Below are 26,018 nucleotides of genomic sequence, written 5' to 3' on the forward strand. Positions count from 1 at the left end.
TGTTTCACTGCACAATGCTGTTTCACTGCACAATGATGTTTCACTGCACAATGTTGTTTTAGTATAGCTAATAGAAATCTGATGATGTTTTGCTGTTTTAGAACTGTGTAGTTGCTGTGAGCTGCAATGTAGCCAATCTTGACTATCAACCTGCTGCTTAAATCTGCAGTTTGAATCGAATCAGACACCTGCACACTGATAATTCATACAAGAATGATGTTTAAAAAACAGCCAAGTTCTTATATTGATCGAATTTTCAACCAACAATGAAGTCAAGAACTCGTTTGGATTCTGTCGTATTCCAACTCAACAGCGCTGTTTCAAATCAGCCAAGACAGAAAAGTTGCTTGCTTCTGGCCTCTCTCAAGAACCTCAACTGTTTAAAAGAACCTCAACTGTTGTAGCTCTGCATTGGATCATCTTGGGTTTCAACCTACACATGAAATGTTCCAGATGGTATCACAGGTCAGCAATATAACCTGTAAGATCAATACATTTTGCAAACAAACAGACTCAATGATCAAATGAAACCAAATCAAAGATAATTGCTAAATCAAAGGAAGAATGATTGTTGACTAAAAGCCAAATCAGGTACAAACTTGCTGTTTCAAATCTAATCAACTAAATATGATGTAAACAGTAAGAACCAAGCTGTTGTTGTGCCTTCTTGTTGCTCCAAACCCAAACCTTGCTATGCCTTAAAATCTTCCAAAGAGTACTTTGATGTACCTGCTGTTTCAAATCTAAACCTGCTGCATCTGTTTCAGTCCAAATCTAAATCTGTTTCAAATCTAAATCTAAATCAAAACAGATGATACTTGTTGCTGTTTAAACAGATCCTGCTGTTGGTTTGTTGCTTTGAAGACAAACTCAAATACACTCAAAACAGACTTCTCAAAATGGATTCTAAACAACAACCAAATCAAAATAAAGCTGTTGTTTCAGTATTAAAATTCCTTAGTTGTCACCAGCACATTCTGCTCCAAATCTGTTTAAAACAGTTCACTGAAGGCTCAAATTCTTGAAGAAACAGTAAGAATAAACAGTAGCAAGCAAATCAAATTGGATGGAAGCTATCAAGGTGATCAACCAAACAAGTGAAATAAAACAGCTGCTGTTATCAAACCAAAAACAACACTGCTGTTTCATACTTCTGTTTAGCTGTGTAACTGTGTTTCACAAACGGCTGCTGTTACACAGTCTTTCACAAGAAACCTATATTGGCTGCACAGTGTAACACAGATAACAGTGTCAAGTCAAAACAACAAATCAATAATGAACAAACACACAAACACAGAAAATCTTTGCTAGGCAAATGTAGTAACAATACTCAAATCACAATCAAGACCTGCTGTGAAGCTGCTGTTTTGAAACTGTACATACTAAATCAGTCACCTGCTACACACCAAACAGCAAACACAAAATACCAAATTTGATTAACACAAAAAGCACAACCTCCTATCTGTTCACTAAACTGCACACAATGTTCTAAAACAGTTCATTGTATAGCTGTTGTTGTTTCAGTTCTGAAATTTCAATCACAGACACTATATGAAACTTAAACCGGACACTATGAGTCTAAATCTGTCAAAGCTTGAATATAAACCGGTCAACAACTATGAATGCAAACCTGTCACTGCAAGAATGTTAAACCGGACACTTTAAGTAGCTAAACCTGCTGCTGTCACTAAACTCTACTGTGTAGCTGCTGTAACCAATCTGTTTAGCTGAAAGAGGCTATCAAAATGAACCAAATCAAACAGTTCAATAAATCAAAAACCAAACCAAATCAAATTGTTACGAGCAGCTTACAGCAGAATAATACAGAATCAGCACTTTCAATCGATTAAAAATTCAAGAGTGTAAACCTGACAGCTTAAATTCAAATACAAAACACTATGAATGTTAATCTGGACAGCTTGAATGAACAGCACTCTCAATCGATAAAAAATGCTCAAATAAACCTCACCAATCTCAATCGATTCTTGACAAGTTATTGAACAAATTACCAAATTGAATCAAGAAACAACGAACAATCAAGAATCTGGGTAAGAGGAATTGAGCGGATTAGAAATCCGGACAGCTCTATGCACAGAATTTCTAAGTACTAAACCGGTCAATAGAAAAACTAATCCGATCAAGAGGTGAACGGTTTACCCTAAACCTGAGATGGACTTACCGAATCAGAGCACTAATCCGGTCAAGAGGTGAACGGTTTACCCTAAACCTGAGATGGACTTACCGAATCAGAGCACTAATCTGGTCAAGAGGTGACCGATTTAGATGAACACCGGTCAAGGCTTGTGTGTATCCGCTCAACTAATCCGTAGATGCTTTGTGCTGTTTACCCTTAGACGAAATCGATGGTGAATAATCCGGTCAAGAAGCTTACATCACCTTAGATTTAAGAACAAGAAGCTATGCTGTTTACTTGAACGATTTAAGAACAAGAGCTCTAAACCGGATGAAGAATTGGGCCTTAACCATTGGGCTTTTTAAAAAAAATAATGGGCGGTTTAACAAAAACAATCAATCTAAAATATTAAAAACAGATCAAAAGCAATCAAAAACACTAAAACTAAATTTTTTTTTAAAAAAATGGATCAAAAACACTGTATTAAAAAAATTCAAGAACACGAAGAAAAAAAAATTAAAACTCTAAAAACCGATTAAATCTTAATTTAAATTGATCAAATCACAAAATTTTGTGAATAACAAAGATTCACAAATCAATTTCGAGCATTATGATCATTTTTATAACATAAAAACACAAGATTTGATGAAAAAATCGGATCAAAATCTAGAAAAAATCAAGAACACGAAGAACACAAAAAAATTCAAAAAAAAAATTCACTTCTCTGATTTCTTTTAACTTCTGATTTCTTGCATCCTGCTCTGATACCAATTGTGAGTCCAATTTCACTGATCAATCTTCATAATATCTTCAACAATGGCAGGATCTTGATATTGCATTAAGAACATTCATATGAATATTGAGAGGAAAAGTCAATCCTTACAATTTTAGACAAACCTCTCAATACGTATGATTATTACAATTAGCTCTCTCTCTTCAAATTACAAAGACCACTACCTATTTATATGGTCAAACTAACACAGCAAAGTCAAAGTCAAACTTCTATAAGAAAAGTCAAACACGCTGACTTTTACAATTATAGACTATTTATAAACTTTCAAGACGAATACAATTAATACTGATTTCTCAGTCCTAACAGTTTTTCATCACAAAACGGTCAATCTAATTTCGAGAAGCCCTTAGAGTCCTTCAAAACTTCCAAAATTGAAATTCTTTCATATGTCTTGCACTAAAAGAAATAAAGAAATGTATGATTCTTAGAAAGTGCAAAAACTAAAATTTCTAGTATATGAAGAGGGTCATGAACTTTAGCATCAAAACCCCATCGTCATAGGACTTACTTTTAACAGAGGTCGGACGAGCATGACGATTAATGAAGGAGCAACAATAGTAGGCAACATGAAGATGAAGCATGCGAGTGTTCATCTGTATTACAAATATATAGAGAGGTTGCGTGCAAAATGATCTTTCTATATCACTCCAATTCACCACTTGGCAACCTCTCTATATCACTCACTTTACCACTTGGGCATAAAAGGAGTGGTTTTTGGAACGTAGCTGGGGTGGTTTTGGGAAGGGGAGTACGATGCTTTCTAGCATGTACTTCATGCTTTAAAATGTGCACCTCTTACAAAATTCAGGATAACTAAAAGTGTTGCATTATGAAGAAGTATAGATAATCGTTTAAGGCTTTTATAGAGTAATATATGTTTATACGTATTTATGATATTTTATAATATTATTAAATCCAAAATGTTCTATGGGGAACTTATTTTGAAGTTATTAGAAGAGTACTCGCGCAATGCAACGAGATATATCTCGATTTTAATGTTTTGTTTTATTTCGTCTATGTAGATGTTTTAATATGGTGTTTATGTGGTTTTGCAGAAAGGGATAATATATTCTTATTTTTAAATAAATTATAAATTTGAAAATATCATAAAGTTTTGAAAATAAATATATCAATATTAGTATCAAATTAACTATTTAAAAGTTCTTGTTTTTTGTGTAATTCTTTTAATTCAATTTTGTTATTATAATTTAATTTAGATTTAATAACGAAGTAATTATTTTGATTTAATAATATATTTTTTATAAGGATAATAATTAAGTATTCTGCTAGAATTCAATTATTATCCTAATTATATTTTAGATTTTTTATATTTAAAATGAAATGTTCATCTTGTATTTGATTATGTTTATCTGCAGTTAGTTACACGAATTCAAGCATGGAGCTTTAATAAGTTGTACTTATGCACAATTTACTTGTAATCATGAATTTTAAGTAATATGCATCGATAAACAGTACTTCATGTATAAAAAATTGGTTTTAAAAGTTTTTGTCAAATTTTATAATATAGTATAGATTGATGAGATGATTATGCTGATATAATTTGTAATAAAAAAGAAACGATTTTTAATTTATTTTTGTTAACCTACGATATGCATTTTTAATATATAAAGGTGTAAAATTTAAACTGAAAACGTAAGAGATATAAAACAAATTAATTCATAGGTATTAATGATATTTAATAGAATGATTAAATTCAAAAATATTCAATACTGAACTCATTTTGAAGGTATTGATGACACAATTCTAATGATATAAGTTGTTAAAAAAAGAAACATATTTTTCATTGCATTTTAGTTTATATACAATGTTGATGTTAATATTATAAAAGTGTAAAATGAAAAATGAAAATATAAAAAATATAAAGTAAATCAAATAACCAATTATAAGAGTATAAAGTGTAATTTAAAAATTAAAAGGATTTGATTTTTAACCTATGAAAGACGTGGGAGTAGGAGTGAATTTCTAAGTATAGAAGTATACTAGGTTTGATCCCGTGTATTACACGGGGTAATTTAAAAAAATTAAATCATGTCAGGAAACTTTTCTTACATATATGAATGATCATCGAAACTACGATGCTCTTTTAGACTTGTACTCTTAAAGTAACACTAAAGTATAACTCTGAAAAATTACTCTTCAGACTTGAAATTAGAAATGAAACTATCAATAATTAGCTAAAATGAAGTTAACCCTAGAATAAAATTAAATTTAGAAATGAAGCTATATCAGTATATTGAATTTAAACTCATAAGCAAATTTAGAATGGATTTTCAAACTTCTACTCTTGAAATACCTCTAAAGTATAACTCTGAAGAGTGACTTCAAACTTATACTCTTAAACTAACTCTGGAAGTAAAATTCTTCAGACTTCAAAGCTCTGTATAGGCAAGTCAGAAGCTCTGCATGCACTATGCAAAGGTCTACATGGTGCTCTGCATGCACTATGGAAAGGTTCCGCATGGTGCTCCGTCTGAAAAAGAAGACTTCAGAGTTCAGGTGAGCTAACTCTGAAAAGGGGGAGAAAGACTTACCTCGTGTTGCTGCTCCTACAACACTTGTTGATGCTAACGCGTTAGATGAAAGGTCTCAAGCAGAAGAAGTTGATGCTAAAGTTGTAGAACCTATTATTATCCCTCACTTTGAGGATGCTATCATATCCCATGTAGCTAAAGTAGTCGCTGAAGCTGAGGATGATGTCGTCATAATTGTTGCTGAAGACAAAGACCTTCCCATCACCTCTATAGCTGTTGTTGTTGACGAGAAAGATGAAGAAGAAGATGATGAAGCTGATGATTCTCTTTCCTTGCCCGATGCTGGATAAGACTTAGGTGATGATGATGAAACAGAAGACAACGATGATGATGACTTCACCATTCAGTTCCACGCGAAACCTCTTCCCGCTAAAAAAGGAGTCTCTCTTAGGGAATCTTCATCCCGGGGGAGAAAGAGAAATCTACAGAGAACCAGAACACTTTCTCCAAAAACAAAGGTGTTGTTGAAGATGGAAACCTGGCTGTTCTTTTCAGACCTATCAATCCTTTAAGGATTGCTTAGTGTTCTAGGTTTGCTACCATTACCTCTTATTCTCAACTCTCTACTATCTCCTCTTCTATAACCTGTGGTCGTCTAGATGAAAGGATATCTCCTATCCCAACATCTGGAGCTCTTTTCGACCAACAGATGACTCAGCTGAGGGAGTCCCTCAACCAAACTAGAGTAAAAATTCCTATTCGTACCTCTGATTGTGGTGAGTTCGACTTCCTCACAGAAGCTAAAAGAGAGGAAGCAGTCAAGGCCGAGGAAGAACTTCGTATTCAACGACAATAGACTGGAGACATTCTCAAGCTGGCCAAGTCACTTTCCGTTAAAGTTCTTTCTAAAGGAAAGTCAAAGAAGATGAACCCTGTCAAGGCTTAGGCTCAGTTGCTCTCACAAGCTGAAATTGAACATAAGAGAGCATTGACGCTGAAATACTATCACAAAAGATGGAGCGAAGATCGCTTGAAGAAAAAAATAAGTCCCCATCGCATCACAAATGTCACAATTAGTGGACGAATGAAAGATGGAGGAATGCTCATCTCTATGGTCATCACCAGAGACAACTTTGATGCTGTCACTAAATACCCTTCCTACCTTTACGGCTACAGTGAATGGCTGGAAATACACCAAGCCATTCAGCGCTCAAAGTCAAAGGCACAAGCAAACTATCGAAGACATCCTCAATGATCTTATCAAGAAGATGTGCAGGCATGCTGTTGTTCCTTCAGTACCAACATTGATGCAAGGTGGAAGAAGAAAACCTTCAGATCCTAATGATGGACCAACTCTGAAGAATGAACATGAACCACGATTCTCCTTATAAGAAATCCTAAAGGATTCGAATAAGTCAAATATCTCTATGTTGAACCTCTCTCTACCAGCGAAGGGTCTTTACTTACCCAACGCTGTGCACTTCAAGTCTGAGTATGGATTTATATTCATTAACTATGATGGAGAATATAACTTTCAAAGAGTATCTGAATTCCGTCTCTGTCCAATAGAACACCTTGAATTTCTAAGATCTTGGTTGGACACTGACCTATATGGTGAGACAATGGACCACATGATCAGAAAGGAAATTCTACGAGGAAAGAAGCTTGGAGAAGAAGTATCTGGTTACATCGACTTCAGCAACTTAGAGTAGTAAAGACTTTCTATCTTGTAAATCTTATTTTCTATATTTTTTCTTTCAATGTACAACTTATATGTAATAGGTCCATAACTTACTATTGTAACATTTGTATCTTTCCAATGAATAATATAAGTATTCACCAGTATCACTGAAAAGATCCCTGAAAAGAGTCATACGGACATGTATCTATGAGTTCCAATTTGCTCTTACATTACTGACAACCTTCAGCTAGTAAACATGCTTTCAGTTTCAATTATCATTCTTATACTTGTTTCTCTTAAACTTGTAACTTAAGAACATTTGTATAAGAAAATTGTATTACTGAAAAAGATCCCAAAAATAGTTAAAAGGGACTTATACTTTACTTGTAATTTTTCCTTACTATTATACCTTAAGCAATTTTCTTTATGTTGCTTTGTCATCACCAAATAGCGGGGAGATTGTTGATCCTCTCTCATTGATTTGATGATAATCTCTTTTTCTTATCGAAGTATAGTGTTTCTGTTTATTCAGTTTCAACGATTATCACTGAGTCTCTTCAGTGATCGCTGAAACATGCATTGTAACTCTCCAGTGACTCTTATACTTCAAGAAGACAAAACTCACATAAAAGAACCTTCAACAATGTCGAAGACAGAAAGTGAAGATTAGAGACTAGCGTGTTCGTGATCTAAAGCGACATTCAGTGATTACAAACTAGTACGCATATGTGTGAAAACGGCACAAGTCTCAGCGAATGCTAAAGAGACCTCAAGCGTTATCCCAGCATTCAGCGATCAATTGAAGCTTCTCATGCACGTTTGTTTTTGTCTTGTTCTTCCACAAACTAAGGACAAACCCATACCCTTTTCTAGAGCATAGTATAGTACGAAGCCAATTAGTTGACTCTAGTGCTCACCAACTTTATGAAAGGATGTCTGCTCATGAATAGACAAAAAAACTATTCACTGTAGCAAAGGACAAACTTTTCTCTAAAAGCTTGATACGTGTTGTGTGCCTTCTGAATTGCATTTAATGCAATGAGTATAAATAGCTGAGTGCTCTCCACTCAGAAAATGCGAAACAATTATAATTTGTCTTTCAAATTCTAAGAAGCATACCCAAGAAGAAACCTATCTCTCTACTCCCTCTCTCTAAAGAGAAAGAACCATTTCTAGAAAGTGAATAACACATTTCTAAGTCATACTTTCTTTCGGCAAATCTTTTCTATTTGCCAACTGTATTTGTGTGTACCTCTAGATTGCTTAGATAAAATTTTCTTTACCTTATCTTTTTTGCAAATAATCTGTAAAATTTGTATTGACCCTTCTTTATCAATATATAATTTTAGAAGTGAAAGTTTCTGTGTTTGTATTCATCCCCCATTATACAAACTGATCACCTATAAATTGTTGTAGATCCGGTTGAGATCAACATACTTCTGTCTGAAAAAGAAGACTTCAGAGTTTAGACTCCAAAGTTAGGGTGAGTTAAGTATGAAAAATCAGACTTTAGAGTTCAGTTGAGCTAACTCTGAAGAATGACTTCAGATTTGTTCTCTTAAAATAACTCTGAAGTAAAAAATTTCAGTAAATTGAATTTAGAATAAAATGAAGTTAACCCTAGAATTAAATGAATTTAGAAATGAAACTATATCAGTAAATTGAATTTAAACTTAGAAGTAAACACCATTTTATTCGGGAATTAGTTACCATACGAATTAAACCATTTTATTCGGGAATTAGTTACCATACGAATTAATTATCTCAAGAATAAAATCAATTGCATCCTAAACTAGTGGGATTGATCGAATAAGATGATACATGTCAATCAAATGAGTCTAATTGAACTGCTAATGTAAATTATGTCTAGATACATTCAAATGAGTCTGATGAAACTGATAACATAAATTATGTTTAAATATATTTTTAAGTAGAAAAACAAGAAAACCGACTTGCAGAAGATGACAAATGACACTCCATTTACTTTATTTTAATATAGTATAGAAGTATAGATTACTACTAAAAAAAACCAAACGCAAACCGGGCGTAAAAGCCAAGCTCCCGACTGTTTCCCTCTTCCAGCGAACCCCTAACCGTACCAGTTTGTGGGGGGTGTCGTTCCCCGGTTTCGCAAATTTCAGCACACTGTACCACTCCGATCGAGAGTTTCTCTAATGGCGGACGCTACTACTCAACAGAGCAGCAGATCAAGGGACCTTGATAAGCTTCTTCTCAGGCCAGGGCATCTCGTCGGTCCCGCCTTCGAACCAGGCACCGAAGTAACTAGACTATCCTTCTCTATTCAAAATTTATACAAATAGTTAGCGGAATCCACTGCATCCTTTATTTATTTTATTCACAAATTTTAGGTACTTACGTATATGTTCTTTGATTTTGTGAAGTTGAGGGACGATCTTCAAAAGTATGTGCGAATTTTGGTTGTTGGTGCTGGTGGATTGGGATGTGAACTGCTAAAAGACCTCGCACTATCTGGTTTTAAGAATCTTGAAGTTATAGATATGGACAGAATTGAAGTATCCAACCTTAATCGGCAATTTCTTTTCAGGTATGTGTATTTGCATTTCATATATTTATATACCTGGATACAGTCACATGCTTAGACGAACATGTTTGCTCTACACGCATAGTTGATTATGGTTATGTAGGACAAAGTGTAAAACTTCATTCAAGGGTAACGTTTATTAGAGTGAACATTTTGGAAATAAGAAATCTCTCAAATTTAAAATTGAAAATACCATGTTTTAAACTCTAGAATTATAGGTGGACTTTTTTATGGGATAGGGAGACAGCAAATAAGGTTGAACCATCCAAGATTAGAATGTGCACATGGGAAATAATGTACATGGGTAGAACCTTTTGAGCTTAAACTTTGGTCAAGTATGTTGCTGATGTTGAAAGCAAGTATGGTATATGGTGAAAAAGCTTTGGTTTGAATTACTTTCAGACAAATGGCAGGAATAATGATACATGATGGTTTAATATTGAAAGCCGATGTGTGATAAATCAATGCTCAACCTGTTCGTTGTGGTTAGAGTGTCTACTTCCATTTTCAGTTTATAGATACTGAATTTCTTTTGTAAGAGTGATGAGTGAATCGTTTCGTTATACATTATGCCATTGGCTATCATTGTTTAAGGTCACTTCTCTTTTTGTGCGCTCTTTTCTCGCCCCTTATATAAAAAGTTATGACAGTTACCACTGTATCGGCAGTCCATGTCCAGCATATGTTGTGAGAGCCAATGAGAAAATATTAGGCTTATTTTTTCAAATCATTTGTTTATCCATCGTTCTTATTACCTTGAAATTGGTTCCATGATATCAAATTGGCATCAACTGAACTATGCATACACAAAACAGTATGTTACCGTTTCAAGGCATCGGTCTTAACGACCCATATCCTAAATGTGTGCCATTACTACTAAGTCTTGCATGTGAACTGGAAATTTAACTTTATTTCTTTCATAGCTTATGATTACATTAGAGTTCAGACGCTAGCGGAAACATAACTCAATAGCTTATAATGCAACAAATTTTTTGCAATTTATTAGAACAATACTACTTTTTATGCAATTCCTCTTTACTCCTTCCCTTAGATACATACATGAAATATGTAAGTCGAAAGCTTTATTGAGTAGTTATGGTTTCATGAATAAACAATTTTCATGATACTTATCAATTTGTGAATAATAATTCACTAAAACTCGTTTTCATACATAAAAATACTCTTTCGAGATCTCAGTTGCAACATGTAAGTATGCCATACATGCCTTGAGGTTTGCTAACCCCGGGGTCCATAAAGGCTGCCCCATAAGGTCTGTTTGCAAGACGTCCCTTCATGTAATAATCCGTACATTGGATATTTATGGTCGTACATAACATGCATAAAACTTTCATGCCTTATGTGTAAAACATGTCATGACATGCCATCATACATACATCTTGGCTATATAAACATATCCTCATTTCAAGTAAAGCAAACATGCCAAACATCCTATTAAATTCTTCATAATGCATAAAATCCATTCATATAGCATATATGTATCTCATAAATCTCATAATACTCACCATGATTACGCCTAGCTTTTCTTTGGATTTCTTACTTCTAACGTGGTAATGTATTGAGAGTGTGATTCCTTATTTTGGTATGGAAATAATGGTTTCACTTCAACCACTATTTATAGGTTAATACAATGCATTAACTACTTGTTCTTCTTGCTCTCATAGTTGTACTTTTATGAGAGTTTAACACCTCATGCTTAAGATAAAAGAATCTTGACACATCATGCTTCTAGCATTTAATTGTCATGCTTATTAGACTTGCTTTCTCATTAGTAGCTTTGCAAACACTGATTTCTAGCCCTTACAACTCGTAATTAGCTTGCTTTATCATGATCACTAGACTTGCTTTGTCATCAAATAGCTTTGCCAACACATACTCTAGCCTTTACAACTCATAACTAGCTTGCTTATCATGCTTACTAGACTTCCTTTGTCATCTATTTAGGGTTGATTTCTCATGCTTTGCATTGTAAGCTACCTGTAGGCTACTTGCATTGAAAGTATGATGATTTTATTGATGATACAGCTGCTGGAACATTTTAGTGCACTTAATTTGCTCATAATATTCGTATTTAAGGCTTAAAAAATTTAAATCTAACAAATATAGAACTAGGGTGTCACACAGTCCGCTGATCGGTTGAGTTACTCCGGATCTCGTGATAGTTGATACTATCCAATGCAGTCAAATGATTAATGTCCACGATTAAACTATTAATGTCCACGATTAAACTATGTATCAAGAAACTCGGAAGAGGTGGCAAAATCTTTTGTTGTAGAAATTGCGTTTTATCGATGAAAATTTACTCCTGTCATAGAGGCCTAAAAATGGTTTGCCAATCCAGTAGGTCTTTTTTTTTCCTTTTCCTTTTCTGTCATGAAAAGCTTCAAGGAACCAAAACCTTACTGCTATAGGTCATTTTCAACACTTCATAGATGGCAAAGCTAAGGAACTTGACAGGGACTGCATGTAAATAGGATAGGTAGTAAGCACAACTACAAGAGTGTTTGCCATATGAAGTTTGAGGATCATTTATCTAGTCTTCTCACTAATCCCAAAAAAGTAAAATTCATCAGATTGGTTATTATAATTGGTTCTAGAATCTGTAAATTGAATTTGATATGTTCTCCCTTCCTTTGTATTGTATTTTGTTCGACTCACTTTTCATTTTTTTACAGGAGAATATATGAGTTACACAATTTACCTTATAGGTCCCTAAATTATTACATAATTACTATTTTGTCTTAACACTCAACACTTCCCTCAAGATTGGCAAAAATATTCACTAAGCCCATCTTGTCACATTTCTGCCACTTGATCCTCTGTCCGAACATTAGTTATCTTCAATAGTCCACTATCCAGCATCTCCTTAATAAAGAACCTATCAATCTCAATGTGCTGGGTTTTATCATGATGCACTGGCTGTTGGTGATGATGATTGTCGATTCGTTATCACACAAGAGTCTCATATGAGTACCTTGGTCCATCTTCAATTTAACCAGAAGAGCCTTCAACCATAACAACTTGCAAACTCCCAAGGCCATGACCTTATACTCGGGTTCAGCTGTATACTACGCCACCATAGATTGTTTCTTGCTCTACCAAGAGACGAAGTTACCTCCCACAATGACGCAATATCGTGAGGTGGATCTTATGTCATTGGTGCACCTCACCCAGTCAAAATCGTTGCAAGCCTCAATACCTAGCTGACCATTGTTTTTGATTTGGACTCCTATCGGAGCTGGGACTCAAGCCTAAGGCATATTGAACAAGGTACAAATATTGAGAATATTGATTGACATCAATCCTTTCCAGGAGCACTGTTCAAGTATCTTATGATGTGATCAACTACATCCATGCGGCCTTTTCTTGGATCATGCATGTAGTGACTCACCACACCACTTGCGAACGAGATATCAGGTTGAGTGTGACTCAGGTAAGTCAGCTGGTCTACTAACCTCTGATATCTCTCTTGATTTACTGGTTCACGTCGTATCATCAACATAAACTGCTAGCATAGTAGTATGGCCTCTATTATGATGGAAGAACAAGGTATGGTCAACGTTGGCTTGCATAGCCCATGCTTACCATAATCCTCTTGAATCTATCATACTAAGCTCGAGGAGACTGCTTCAATTCGTACAATGACTTCTTCAGCCTACATACTGTGCCCATTGGTTGGTGTTGAAGCCTGGGGGTATCTCCATGTAAACCTCCTCCAGTAGATCCTCGTGAAGAAACGCATTCTTCACATCGAGTTGGTGCGATTGCCATTCACTATTCACAACAATAGAGACAAGTGTCCAAGCGGTGCTCATCTTTGCGACCGGTGCAAAGGTCTCACTGTAATCAATGCCATATGTCTGACTATACTTGTAATCTATGCAGTTTATAGTGCAGTATAGCGGCGAAATAGCAGTTAGAGGTCTTGGACTAAATAGCAGTCTATGAATTGTGGTGTATTATAGTGGCACCACAAATAGTGGCTGCTATTGACCGCAGTTTTGATACCAAATAGCAGTCGCACTTGGTGCTTTTTTGGGCTGTTTTAGACTCCTTTTTTATTTAAATTTTAAACGACTCTATCTGGGCTTTTATGTGGGCTATTTGGAGTCAAACTTAGGCCTGCAAACAAAAACGAAACTGATTAAATCAACAAAAGAAACAATTAAAGTAGGTCAAAAATTGGTATCGATTTCGAGACCAGAGCTCTGCTCATCGATTCCAAGTCCAGAAAGCTTGAACAACTCGAGTTTTCTTCTTGATTCCATGGTTCCATGGGTTTTCTCCTGCTCGAGTCCACACTCAGTCTCAAACACTCCAGTCTTGACTCTTGACATGCTCGATTAAGAATCGATTCCATAGCTCTTGCTCGTTTCCTGCTGGATTTCACAGCTGTTTGACTCTGCTCGACCATTCCTACTAATTCGATTTACTGTTCATCTTTGATTCTCCCAACTGTTGAAAACTAACACTTACAAGTTACAATCAACCAATCAGGAATGGTTTCTGTTTCTGTCCGTACTCCCTAGTTTGGTCCCTAATTCAGTACATTAGCTGTCGTTTCCGACTTCGTTCGGTTTCCTGTTTAACCATTTAATTTTAGGTTTAGCTTTGTTAATTGTTATTTTTTTGTTGTTTAGATTTTGTGCATCATGTATATTTTTTATAGGGCAGTAAGAGTTTAGCATGGAAGGTGGTTGCGTTCACCACCCCGTACACCACCAATAAACTGCATCCAACACAGGTACAAGATGCATAAATGGTGATATGGCATGGGAATGGGGAGTTTGGAAAGATCCAACAAAAAGGGGAATATTTGGTGTGTGTGATAAGAAAATATATGGAGGGATCACAAGATTAAAACATCACCTTACTCATACGGGAGGATAAGTGATGGGTTGTCCAAACGTGACCTACGTAGATTAAGAAAAAAGTTCTTGCGAGTATGAATGAAAAAGATAAAAAGGACAAGAAAAGGAACTTTGTAATTCTTCAAAAAATTTCTATTGACAGTGAAGATGGGGATGATGATCAAGAAGATGACATACGAGTTGGATGTTGAAAATTCTAATTATTTAACTAAGGGAAAGAAAGGGGGTTAGTGACGTTCAGGGTCCTCTTGACACCATGTTCAAGCCTAATTATGAGAAGATGAAACAAGTCATATTGAACAAAAATGACACAATAAAAGAGAAGTTGAAAATGAATGCTTGGAAGAAATTTGTTATATGGTCATACTTGGTTGGGTTACCGATTAATGTCGTGCGGGGTAAGAGCTTTCAGGATGTAATCGATGCAATCGGAAAATATGGAAGAGTAGTCACTAAGTAGAAAGTTTAATATTTTTAATCGTGAAGCTTTATTTAATTGTGATACTTCACTTTATGCCAATGATAGGTATGCCGACGCCAAGTTATCACAACATCCTGGTAACCTTGCTTAAGGATGTTCTAGCGGATACTAGGAAGTTTGTGGATTCCCTTAGGCCACATTGGAATAAATACCATTGCACCATCATGTCTGACTTTTGGACAAATGGGAAACATCGTTTTTGATTAAATTTTTGGTTAATGGTCTTGTTGGAACTGTTTTCTTGAAATCAATTGATGTGTCGGAGCATGTAAAGGATGCCCGATTGATTGTTAAAAATGATTGATGATGTGATCGAAGATGTTCGTTGGTTGAACATAGTGCAGGTAGCAACATTTTTGGTTATGAGATAACTGTTGCTAGTTGTGAATCATTAATTTCCCTTTTCTATTTTTGTTACCATCAATGGCTCAAATTTCAAAGCCGTGGGAAAGATTTTGGAAAAACATCCCAAGTTGTTTTGTATGCCATGTGCAACACACTGTGTGAATCTCTTGTTAGGAGATTTTGGCGAGAAGATCCCTTAAAATAAAACATGTTTTGGCCGAGGCGAGAGCAGTTGTGATCTATATATGTATAACCACAGAAGGATTCTCTATATGTCGCGGAAATTGACAAACAACAAAGAGTTGCACATGTGTGTAACGAGGTTTGCAACACAGTTCTATAGAATTAAGAATAATTGTGAAAATCGACATCACATTCAAGTTTTGTTCATGTCTGAGCAATGGACAAAAAGTGATTTTGGCAAGAAAGCTTGTGGAAAAGGAATTAAGGGACAGTTGCCAAATCTGATTTTGGGACAATTTTTTTATTTCATGTCAAGTAATGGCTCCTTTAGTTGATGTGGTTGGATTGGTTGATATAGAATAGAGGCATGCACGGGATATATTTATGATGCTGTGGACAAAGCCAAGGAGCAAATCAAGAAAGAATCTTACCGGCACTACTCATGGAAGATTAATAACAAGAGTGTGGGCTATGTTCCAGGCACGATGGAGTGCCCAACTTCATCATGTTTACATACGGGTAAACACCATTTTGGTGAATATATTTAATTTTTAAGTTAATTCATTGATTTGGTATTAACTGTTTAGTACATGTACATTGGGAAATTACCTTAATCCTGCCATATATTATTGACCAAATACCGACACGATTGAGATGAATAGAGAGATTAAAACTGGGGGAAAAAGGGGCAATACCTAGAGATTTTGTGTGGATTATCGAGCACTCAATGCCATCACCATCAAAGAGAAATTCGACTTGTGCCCAATGAAGAAGAGAATGATAAGTTGAGACAAGAGCTAGATCCCTATATTGATGCAAAAGGGCAATTTGGATCTGCAACAACTATAAGGAGTAGAGTGAAAGTTGCACCAGTAATCCATCTTGACCAGCTCAAATATGTGGCTGGTTTCATTGAGCTTTACGTCTACTGGAAGAAGTTTAGGTCTCTGAGGTTGTTGTGTTCCTGATGTCGTAGCTGACACCTCTGCTTGCTTTACCAATTTTAGCAATACTTTTACATAGTTCTCATTTAACTTTCCAAAAAGCTTCTCCATCCTCGTAAAACACATAGAAAATTCGAAACTGATACCAAATGCAATTAAAAAGGGTTAGTCGTCAAAAAACCTTGGAATCTTTAGAATTAGGGCTTCTTCATAAAGGGTTTTCATGAAAGCATAACAATTTAATGGCATACAGGAGGGTTGATCGATTGAAATGGTGATTTCAGTTCAGTTGTTCACGTCGGCTACTTGGCTTCATGTCTCCTATTCCCGCTCTATTTTTGGAGCCAATACCGTACTGTATTTTGTCTCGACTTACACTTTTGATTATTTCATAGTAGAATATATGAGTTGCACAATTTATCTTGTAGGTCCCTAAACTATTGCATACTTGCTATTTTGTCTTAACGCTCAACACTTTATTATGAACATACTTATGTTTTGTATTTCTATTGCTTTTATCTATAAAGAAAAACTTTTTATCATCTTCATTCTAACTTCAGGCTTGAGGATGTTGGGAAGCCAAAAGCAGAAGTGGCTGCTAAACGTGTGATGGAAAGAGTTAGCGGCGTAAATATTGTGCCACATTTTTGTCGAATTGAGGACAAAGAGCTTGAATTTTACAGTGAATTCAGTATTATTGTGCTTGGTCTTGATTCCATTGAAGCTCGAAGTTACATAAATGCGGTGGCTTGTGGTTTTCTAGGTGTGTATATTTGCTCATTATCTTTTCATTTTTACGCTAGATATATGGTGAAAATTTGCAACTGTTTGTTGTGTAGTTGTAAAACTCTATGTTGCCGATACCTTGAATTGTGGCCATCAATCTTATTGTAATTTAAAATAGAAAACCAAATGAAATAAACGATCGTCAGGAAACAAATTGAAAATAAAGTCAATGAACAGATTAAAAAGTTGAAGCATGTGAAACTTCACTCTGGAATGTAGACCTTGTTATATAGGCTTGCATATACTATGAAGCAGTTACAAATGTCTTTGATTCCATTTCTACGTCTAAACTTCTTCATTAGAGTTTGTTTTAAATATCTGAATTAGATGCAGTCTTTCCAAGGATACATCCTTATTGACTTCGATTTTCACTTTTGGATACCTGCAATCATCATCATTAGCTTTATTTGAGTACCATGTATGTCATGGAGCACATGGAGACCACCAATAGCCTTTTGAACTGTTGTAACTTAATATTAGATGTCTTTTCAAGCTCATGAACGAGATACTCATAGCCCAAATGTGAATGATGCAAGAAACGGTGATGAAAGGACTTCTACCACCCTTGTACTCAAACTGTGAGGGACTGAGCTAATGAAACTCTAAGAGCCATAAATTGCAACACTCAAGTCGATCTCTAGATAATATAGACACATTTCTTGTTGGCAAGCATTTAAAATTCTTTTTTTTTTCAACTTCTGCCTTCTTTAGAATGAGAAAGTGTGTATAACAACTTAAATTTTATTTGATCCCAATGGGCATGCTTAGAGTCAAAGCTGCGACCTGGGGCCTTACATGGTGGTTATACTTTAATTAAAATCATAAGATGTGCGTAGTTTTCACTAATTTTCTGTGAATAAATCCTAACATGATATATGGTTTCAAGATTTCTCCTATTGGAATGCTGTGATTGTCAAAATTTATGCCACTAGTCATCCTAGCAATACATTACATCAATTCATTTAGCTAACATGCATGTATTATATGTAGCATTGTTACACACATTGATTTTTTTGTTTTATAGTATTCTAAATTGCATTATTAGGAGTGAAAACTGATATGAAAAACATATAACATACGAGGAGATGGTAGTTTTTATTTATTTATTTCTATGGTGAAAAGTGTGATTGGGGTTAGCGGTAGGCCTATTATTGTTCTTCTCTTAGGAAGCTTCCTTGAGGTATTATTCATGTAAATATTTTACATAGTTGTCAAAATCATACTAATTGTTCATTTCAATTAGTGAAGCTGTGACATCCCGTTCCCGGGGGTATCGTCCTTTGCCCTCAGTACAAGTGAATGAAAGAAACTTCATATCTTAAACTTTTATTTCATTATAATAGAGTTATTACAACAGCGGAAATGTGGAAATTTACAACTTATAACATTCTAACATCTTAGAATAGCAACACTTCAGCTTGTTCCTACTCCTTGATTCCTGAGATACATACATGAATACGTAAGCTTTAAACTTAGTGAGTAGTTATGGTTTCATGGTAAAACATTCTTTCCAAATAGTTAAAATAATTCTTATTAAATTTTCTTGTATACATTTCTTTGAGATCTCATGGTTGCATGTTAAGTAAACCAACTTCTCACAGGTTTGCAATGTCTGTTAATCTCGGGTCGACATAAGGGCTGTCCAGTAATGTCTGTTTGCAAGACGTACCTTCTTTATATATCCCGTACGTTGGATATTTAAATGGTTATACTTAACATGTATAAAAACTTTCATATACCACTTGTGCAACATGACCTAAAAGGTGTACTTTGCCACATGATCATAACATAACTTTTACAAGAAGATATGGCAATACTCTTTCATGCGTAAAACATTTATATATATATATATATATATACATACTAGGTTTGATCCCGTTTATTACACGGGGTAATTTGAAAAAATTAAATCATGTCAGGAACTTATCTTACAGATATGAATGATCATCGAAAGTACGATGCTACATCAGACTTGTATTCTTGAAATACTATGAAGTATAACTTTGAAAAATAACTCTAAAAAATGACTCTTCAGACTTGAATTTTAGAAATGAAACTATATCAATAATTTGTTAAAATGAAGTTAACCCTAGAATAAAATTAAATTTAGAGATGAAGCTATATATCAGTAAATTGAATTTAAACTTAGAAGTAAATTAAGAATGACTCTTCAGACTTGTACTCTTGAAATAACTCTGAAGAATGACTTTAGACTTGTACTATTGAAATAACTCTGAAGTATAACTCTGAAGAATGACTCTTCAGACTTGAATTTAGAAATGAAACTATATCGATAATTAGTTAAAATGAAGTTAACCCTAGAATAAAATTAAATTTTGAAATGAAACTATATCAGTAAATTGAATTTAAACTTAGAAGTAAATTTAGAATGACTCTTCAGACTTGTACTCTTGAAATAACTCTGAAGTAAAACTACTCAGACTTCAGAGCTCTGTATAGGCAAGCTAGAAGCTCTGCATGCACTATGCAGAGGCTCTGCATGGTGCTCCGTCTGGAAAAGAAGACTTCAGAGTTCGGGTGAGCGAACTTTGAAAAATGACCTTTCAGACTTGTACTCTTGAAATAACTTTGAAGTATAAAATCAATACCACTAAATCAGAATTCAGACTTCTAAGTCTTAAAAAAAAGACTTCAGAGTTCGGGTGAGCCAAGTCTGGAAAAGAAGACTTCAGAATTCGGGTGAGCTAACTCTGAAGAATGACTCTTCAGACTTGTAGAAGGCTTCAGAGTTCAGACTTCTAAGTCTGAAAAAGAAGACTTTAGATTTCTTTTTCTAAGTCTAAAAAAAAAAGACTTTAGAGTTTAGACTTCTAAGTCTGAAAAAGAAGACTTCAGAGTTCAGACTCCGGAGTTCGAGTGAGTTAAGTTTGAAAAAGCAGACTTCAAAGTTCAGGTGAGCTAACTCTTTAGAATGACTCTTCAGACTTGTACTCTTGAAATAACTTTGAAGAATGACTTCAGACTTGTACTCTTGAAATAACTCTTAAGAATGACTTCAGACTTGTACTCTTGAAATAACTCTGAAGTATAACTTTGAAGAATGACTCTTCAGACTTGAATTTAGAAATGAAACTATATCAATAATTAGTTAAAATGAAGTTAACCCTAGAATAAAATTGAATTTAGAAATGAAACTATATCAGTAAATTGAATTTAAACTTAGCAGGGTGCCTGTGTCAAATCTGAAGACGAAGCCTGAAGACCTTGAGTTCAGAGTTATTCAAATACCCAATATCTTTGAAAAAGACCCCATGGTAAAGTTTGCATCATACAGAGCAAGACCAACCAAAGCTCCTCTGGCCAGAGCCCCTGTGGACTTACCAACCAAAAGCAAGGCCAACCAAAGGCCCTCTGGTCAACTAGAGCCTCTGGTTCGTCTATCCAGAGCCTGTGGTTCGTCTATCCAGAGCCTCTAGGTCAAAAAGAATGTTAAAGAATTTGAGTTCCAATTACAACCAGAGACCTTCTCGTTAAACATGAAAATCAACCAGAGCCACTCTGGTTCCTTTATGATGGATTGGAATATTTTTTCAAGGTTCAAATAAACAAACAGAAGCAAAGCCATCCAGAAGCCAGACCAACCAGAGGCTTACAAGACTAAGTTTAAGTCTTAAAAACTTATCTTCAAAGTCTAGATAAGTTTATTACAAGACTTGTACTCTTGAAATTACTCTGAAGTATAACTCTGAAGAATGACTTTGCTCTGTATAGGCAAGCTAGAAGCTCTGCATACACTATGCAGAGGCTCTGCATGTTGCTCCGATGGAAAAGAAGACTACAGAGTTCGGGTGAGCTAACTTTGAAGAATGACTCTTCAGACTTGTACTCTGGAAAATAACTCTGAAGAATGACTCTTCAGACTTGTACTCTGGAAATAACTCTGAAGTATAAAATCAATCCAATTAAATCAGAGTTCAACCTTCTAAGTCTGAAAAAAAAGACTTCAGAGTTCAGACTTTAAAGTTTGGGTGAGCTAAATCTGAAAAAGAAGACTTAAGAATTCGGGTGAGCTAACTCTGAAGAATGACTCTTCAGACTTGTACTCTTCAGAATTGTAGAAGATTTCGGACTTCTAATTCTGAAAAAGAAGACTTCAGACTTCTTTTTTTAAGTCTAAAAAAAAGACTTCAGAATTCAGACTTCTACGTCTGAAAAAAAGACTTCAGACTCCAGAGTTCGGTGAGCTATGTCTGAAAAAGCAAACTTCAGAGAGTTCAGGTGAGCTAACTTTGAAGAATGACTTCAAACTTGTTCTCTTGAAATAACTCTAAAGTAAAACTTTTCAGTAAATTGAATTTAGAATAAAATTGAATTTATAAATGAAACTATATTGGTAAATTGGATTTAAACATTTAGAAATAAACACCATTTTTTTGGGGAATCAATTACAACACGAATTAGTTAACCCAAGAATAAAATCAATTGCATCCTAAATTAGTGGGATTGATTGAATAAGAGGACACATGTCAATCAAATGAGTATAATTGAACTGTTAATGTAAATTGTGTTTAGACACGTTCAAATGAGTCTAATTGAACCACTAATGTAAATTGTGTTTAGATACGTGTTTAGGTGGGAAAACAAGAAAACCGACTCACTAGAAGATGACACGTGTCACCAAGTTACTTATTTATTATAAGTATAGATATATAGCATGTATGTATCCCAGTAAATCTCACAACATACTCACCTTGATTATGCCTAACTTTTCCCTTAATTCCTATCTTTAAGCTTGATTAGGTATAAAGAGAGATTTCTTATTTTTGGTATGGAACTAATGGTAACATTTCAATCACTATTTATAGGTAAATTCATTGCATTAGTTACTTGTTCTTCTTGCTCCCAAAATTGTACTCTTATAATAGTTCAACACCTCATTTTTGAGGATAAGAGAATCTTGACACCTCATACTTAATATAAAGAAATCTTGACACCTCATGCTTCTAGCTTTTATTTGTCATGCTTCTAGCTCTTGCTTGTCATCATGAATTTTGCCAACACATGCTTCTAGCCTTGACAACTCATAACTAGCTTGCTTCGTCATAAATTTTTTGTGGCTCATGTTGTTTGTTTATAAGTAGCTTAGTAAGCTACTTATGTGCTTATTGGTAAGTAGCTTTGTAAGCTACTTTTGTGCTTGCTTACTTATTTATCTCTATAATTAAAATTTTTTTTTCACTAAAAGATGCTATTTACCTTGTTTTAGTTCTTATATTAAGGGCCTTTAGGAACAACTTAACTTTATAAGAAATTATGATAAAGATATGTATATATCTAGATACCTGGCTGAAAATTAGGGCTGTTACAGAAGCAAATAATATGAAACTCATTTATTTAATATTAAATTACGGATTTGGCTCTGTGGTATGTGGGTTTTACAAAATTGGTCCTTAAACTTCATTTATACCTGGTGGTATGCATTTCTTCATTGATTTCGTCCCTAGACCAAACAGTCGTCTAATAGATCTCTTAACTCCGAGAGCATTTCTGTCTTTTTTACCTTTTAACCATTTAAAGATTAATTTTTTATTAATTCTTTTTTCTTTTTGTGTTTTGTCCTTTTCTCTATTTATTATATTATATTTAATAAGATATATATTATATATACACACACACACATGTGTCACACTGCATCTACGTCCCCGACATGAGATCTCCTCCAGCCACCAATTTCCACCCTAACCAACCATAGTTCTCATACTCCATCACCTTTATCATTGTTCGACTGCTTTCTCTATACCCAACCAACACCACCCGGGACCAAAGCTGCAGTTTTACACCATGTGACCCATCACTTCTGCAACCCCATTTGTTTTTATCCGATGACCCCAAACCTTGCTTCAATGAAGATGGTGGCTACAGTGACCGAAGACCCTCTGTGTGTCTCAGTGGGTTTGTACTGATCGATGGAGAAGGAGAAGAGGAAGGGGAAGGGGAAGGGGAAGAGGGTAACAATGAGGGTGGGAAGGTCACTGGTGGGAGTGTGTGGTGGTGGTGCTGGAAAGGGCGAGGGGGTTTCACTAGTGTTGGTGATGGGTTTTCGACGGAAAGGTGGGTCCGTCAGAAAAGGGATGACCGGTTCAACGGTGGAGAAGAAAGATGAAATATGTTCGTCTTTGTCCCTTCTAATGCATATGTTTTGGCTCTTAATTTAAAAAAGGTTAATTAGAAAATGCTAAAATAAAGAGAAAATGTAAAAAGACTCTTATGCCCTCGACTTTAACGGACCTGATAGACAGTCGTTAGGCCGAAGGATCAAATTCATGAAAAAGTGCATACTATTAGGTGTTTTACGTAATAAATTAAATCTAAAGACCAATTTTGTAACCAACATACCACATGAACCAAATCCGTAATTTACACTTTATTTAAATAGCCATTGTATCGGGAAATCCTCATCCTTATATCAACATAGTATAGTATATGTGTTTGACAATGCTTTTATGTGTAAAGTGTACTACGCTAAAACGTATTAGTGGCATGAAATCAAACGACTTTTTTCTTCTTGATATTGGTTGAATGGAATAGAATGTTCACTAGGTTGAGACAAAGTTCTAGTATTTGATATGAATGTATTTGTAGAAATATTCAATATCCTTAAAGATACTTTATACTCGATATCCTTGTAAAATAGAAATTGTCATGTTTTTGATGATCAGGGTAATATCTTCCTGTAATTAGCTGTTGTCAATATCTTCTTTATAGGTTAGGAATCCTTTCCTTTTCTTCTTGGATTCTTTGTGTATATTTAGCCTTTGTACCTCCTTTTGAGGCAAGTGAATAAAAGAATTCCATAGTATTTTGTTTAAGCATCAACAAAATGCTTACTTTTTACTTTTTACGTTTAAAAGCATACATAAATTATTAAACAAAAGAAGATTGGAGTGGATCCACTATTCTATTCATTATTCGTGAAAATTAGTAAAACAATTCTTTGAATCAGTTAAATAATTGACAGTTTCAAATGAACTCTCTTGGTGTAAGCACTCTAGTTCCGTTTTAAGCTTTATTACACTTGCAACTTTTGTAGAAAATTAATTTTCTCAAGAACACACTATGCGTCAGTAATGTTGTCACATTTACGTGAGTTGTTGGGCATAGGCATGTTGGGATTGAGGGATTGACTTCTTAAATAGAATTATACCATTCGTTTTTCTGATCCCTATTTAGGATCCCAAATATGTTATTCTGTAATTGATTTCCTTTTTTCTGTTTGCTCCTGAAAAACTTACCTTTAATGTTGGGACACTGTTAGCAAATGTTAATCGTTTGAAATGGTGATAAGCATGGCATCTTCTACACATATTCTAGTTATGGCCGGACCTTTTCAAATGTTAGGTTGTACAACAACATTTTTTCCCAGCTAGTTGGGTAGGCTAAAATGTAGAGCTGTTCATGGGCGTGACAACCCGTTAGACCCGGTCCATCCAACCCGCTAGAAATACGGGCTTGGACAACTATTATCGACAAAATGGACGGGCCCGGGTTTGTTTGTTAAAATTAACGGGCGGACGTGGGCAATGTAGAATTATATATGGACAGGTCCGTCCAGCCCGTTTATATTTTATAATTTAACATTTTTTCACCATGATTTAAAATTATACTAGTATATTTTAAAATTAATTATTAAAATTATACGATGAGACTCTTTGGTTATTCTTAAGAACTCAAAAGACTAAGGGGCTGTTTGGTTACTTCTTAACGTGAATATTAATGTTATACATAAAAGATAGGAATGCATTATTGAATTTATGGAAGTCTGAATTTTGTTTTTCACTTCTTTCTCCACTTGTTGAGATCCATGTGTCACTTTAGTTGCTTAAAATTTTAACTACAACGGTGTTTTTTTTTTACTTTTTGGTTCCACATTTGTTAATTATTTGCTAGTAATCAAGTTTATAGATTTATAAGAGTTACATTTTTTAGGCCTGTGGGCAAGACCGACCCGTTTATAGGGCGGGCAATGGCAAGTTGTCAAGCCTGAAAAAAGGGGTTGGGTTTACAATATTAGGCCCGTTGGATGACAAAAACAAGTAAAGCCTGGCCCGGGCTCAACCCAGGCCCGCAAATGATCACCTCTACTAAAATGGAACACAATTGGAAATTACAAAGAGGTGATGCTACAAAGACACAGAACCCCGTGGGCTCTCGTCAATAAATAACATCAGTCCATGTAATCCTTTTTTAAGGCTAATTCTTTGTAGTTTTATTTGCTAAAATCTTTTCCAATCTTCTCCCATGACAGTCAATGTTGTATATTAACTCTAGCTTTATTATGAACCTTCTCTTGGTACAGGTCTCCCCTTCAAACTTTTGACTTGTGCATCAAAGGTCTATGTTAGTCTAGTAGTGTTGTCTTCTTAGCTTCTCAACCGGCTTTGCACCAATTTTCTCCCATTATATCATCATTTCTAATCCTTATCATTTAGGCATATATCCACCTCAACACTTGCATTTCTGTTGCCCTTCCCTTGTTTGCTTGTCTTTTGATGGTCCAAATGTTCTGCATGTTGGAATGGTAGGCTTCGGCCTACTAAGTTAGACAAAAGGGAGGAGGCATAAAGTAAGGAGCCGGCCCTAGCCCAAAAGGAGCCGGCCCTAGTCTCTACCCTAGTTTCCTTGATTAGGAGATAATCCTAATTATGTTTGTCTATATATATTAATCTCATTGTACTTGTAAACATTGTAGCACCTAAATAAAGAAAA

The 26,018-nt window shown here is 35.0% G+C and overlaps 1 protein-coding gene across 2 annotated transcripts in view; it reads left to right on the forward strand.

The window, feature by feature from the left end:
- The first annotated feature begins 9,147 nt into the window (after positions 1-9,147).
- LOC112505715 (NEDD8-activating enzyme E1 catalytic subunit) overlaps positions 9,148-26,018 on the forward strand; it is a 32,697-nt gene continuing 15,826 nt past the window's right edge. Inside the window, exons 1-3 of one of the 2 annotated variants that reach the window (XM_025109660.1) lie at positions 9,148-9,379; positions 9,503-9,666; positions 17,066-17,268. In XM_025109660.1, coding sequence (XP_024965428.1) covers positions 9,275-9,379; positions 9,503-9,666; positions 17,066-17,268 — 472 coding nt within the window. In that variant the 5' untranslated portion in view covers positions 9,148-9,274. Of the gene's footprint in view, positions 9,380-9,502; positions 9,667-15,919; positions 16,081-17,065; positions 17,269-26,018 lie in introns of those variants that run through there. The other variant, XM_025109661.1, reaches the window with a different exon arrangement.

This window comes from Cynara cardunculus (genome assembly GCF_001531365.2).
Source record: "Cynara cardunculus var. scolymus isolate 2C chromosome LG 2, CcrdV1, whole genome shotgun sequence".
Classification (NCBI taxonomy): domain Eukaryota; kingdom Viridiplantae; phylum Streptophyta; class Magnoliopsida; order Asterales; family Asteraceae; genus Cynara; species Cynara cardunculus.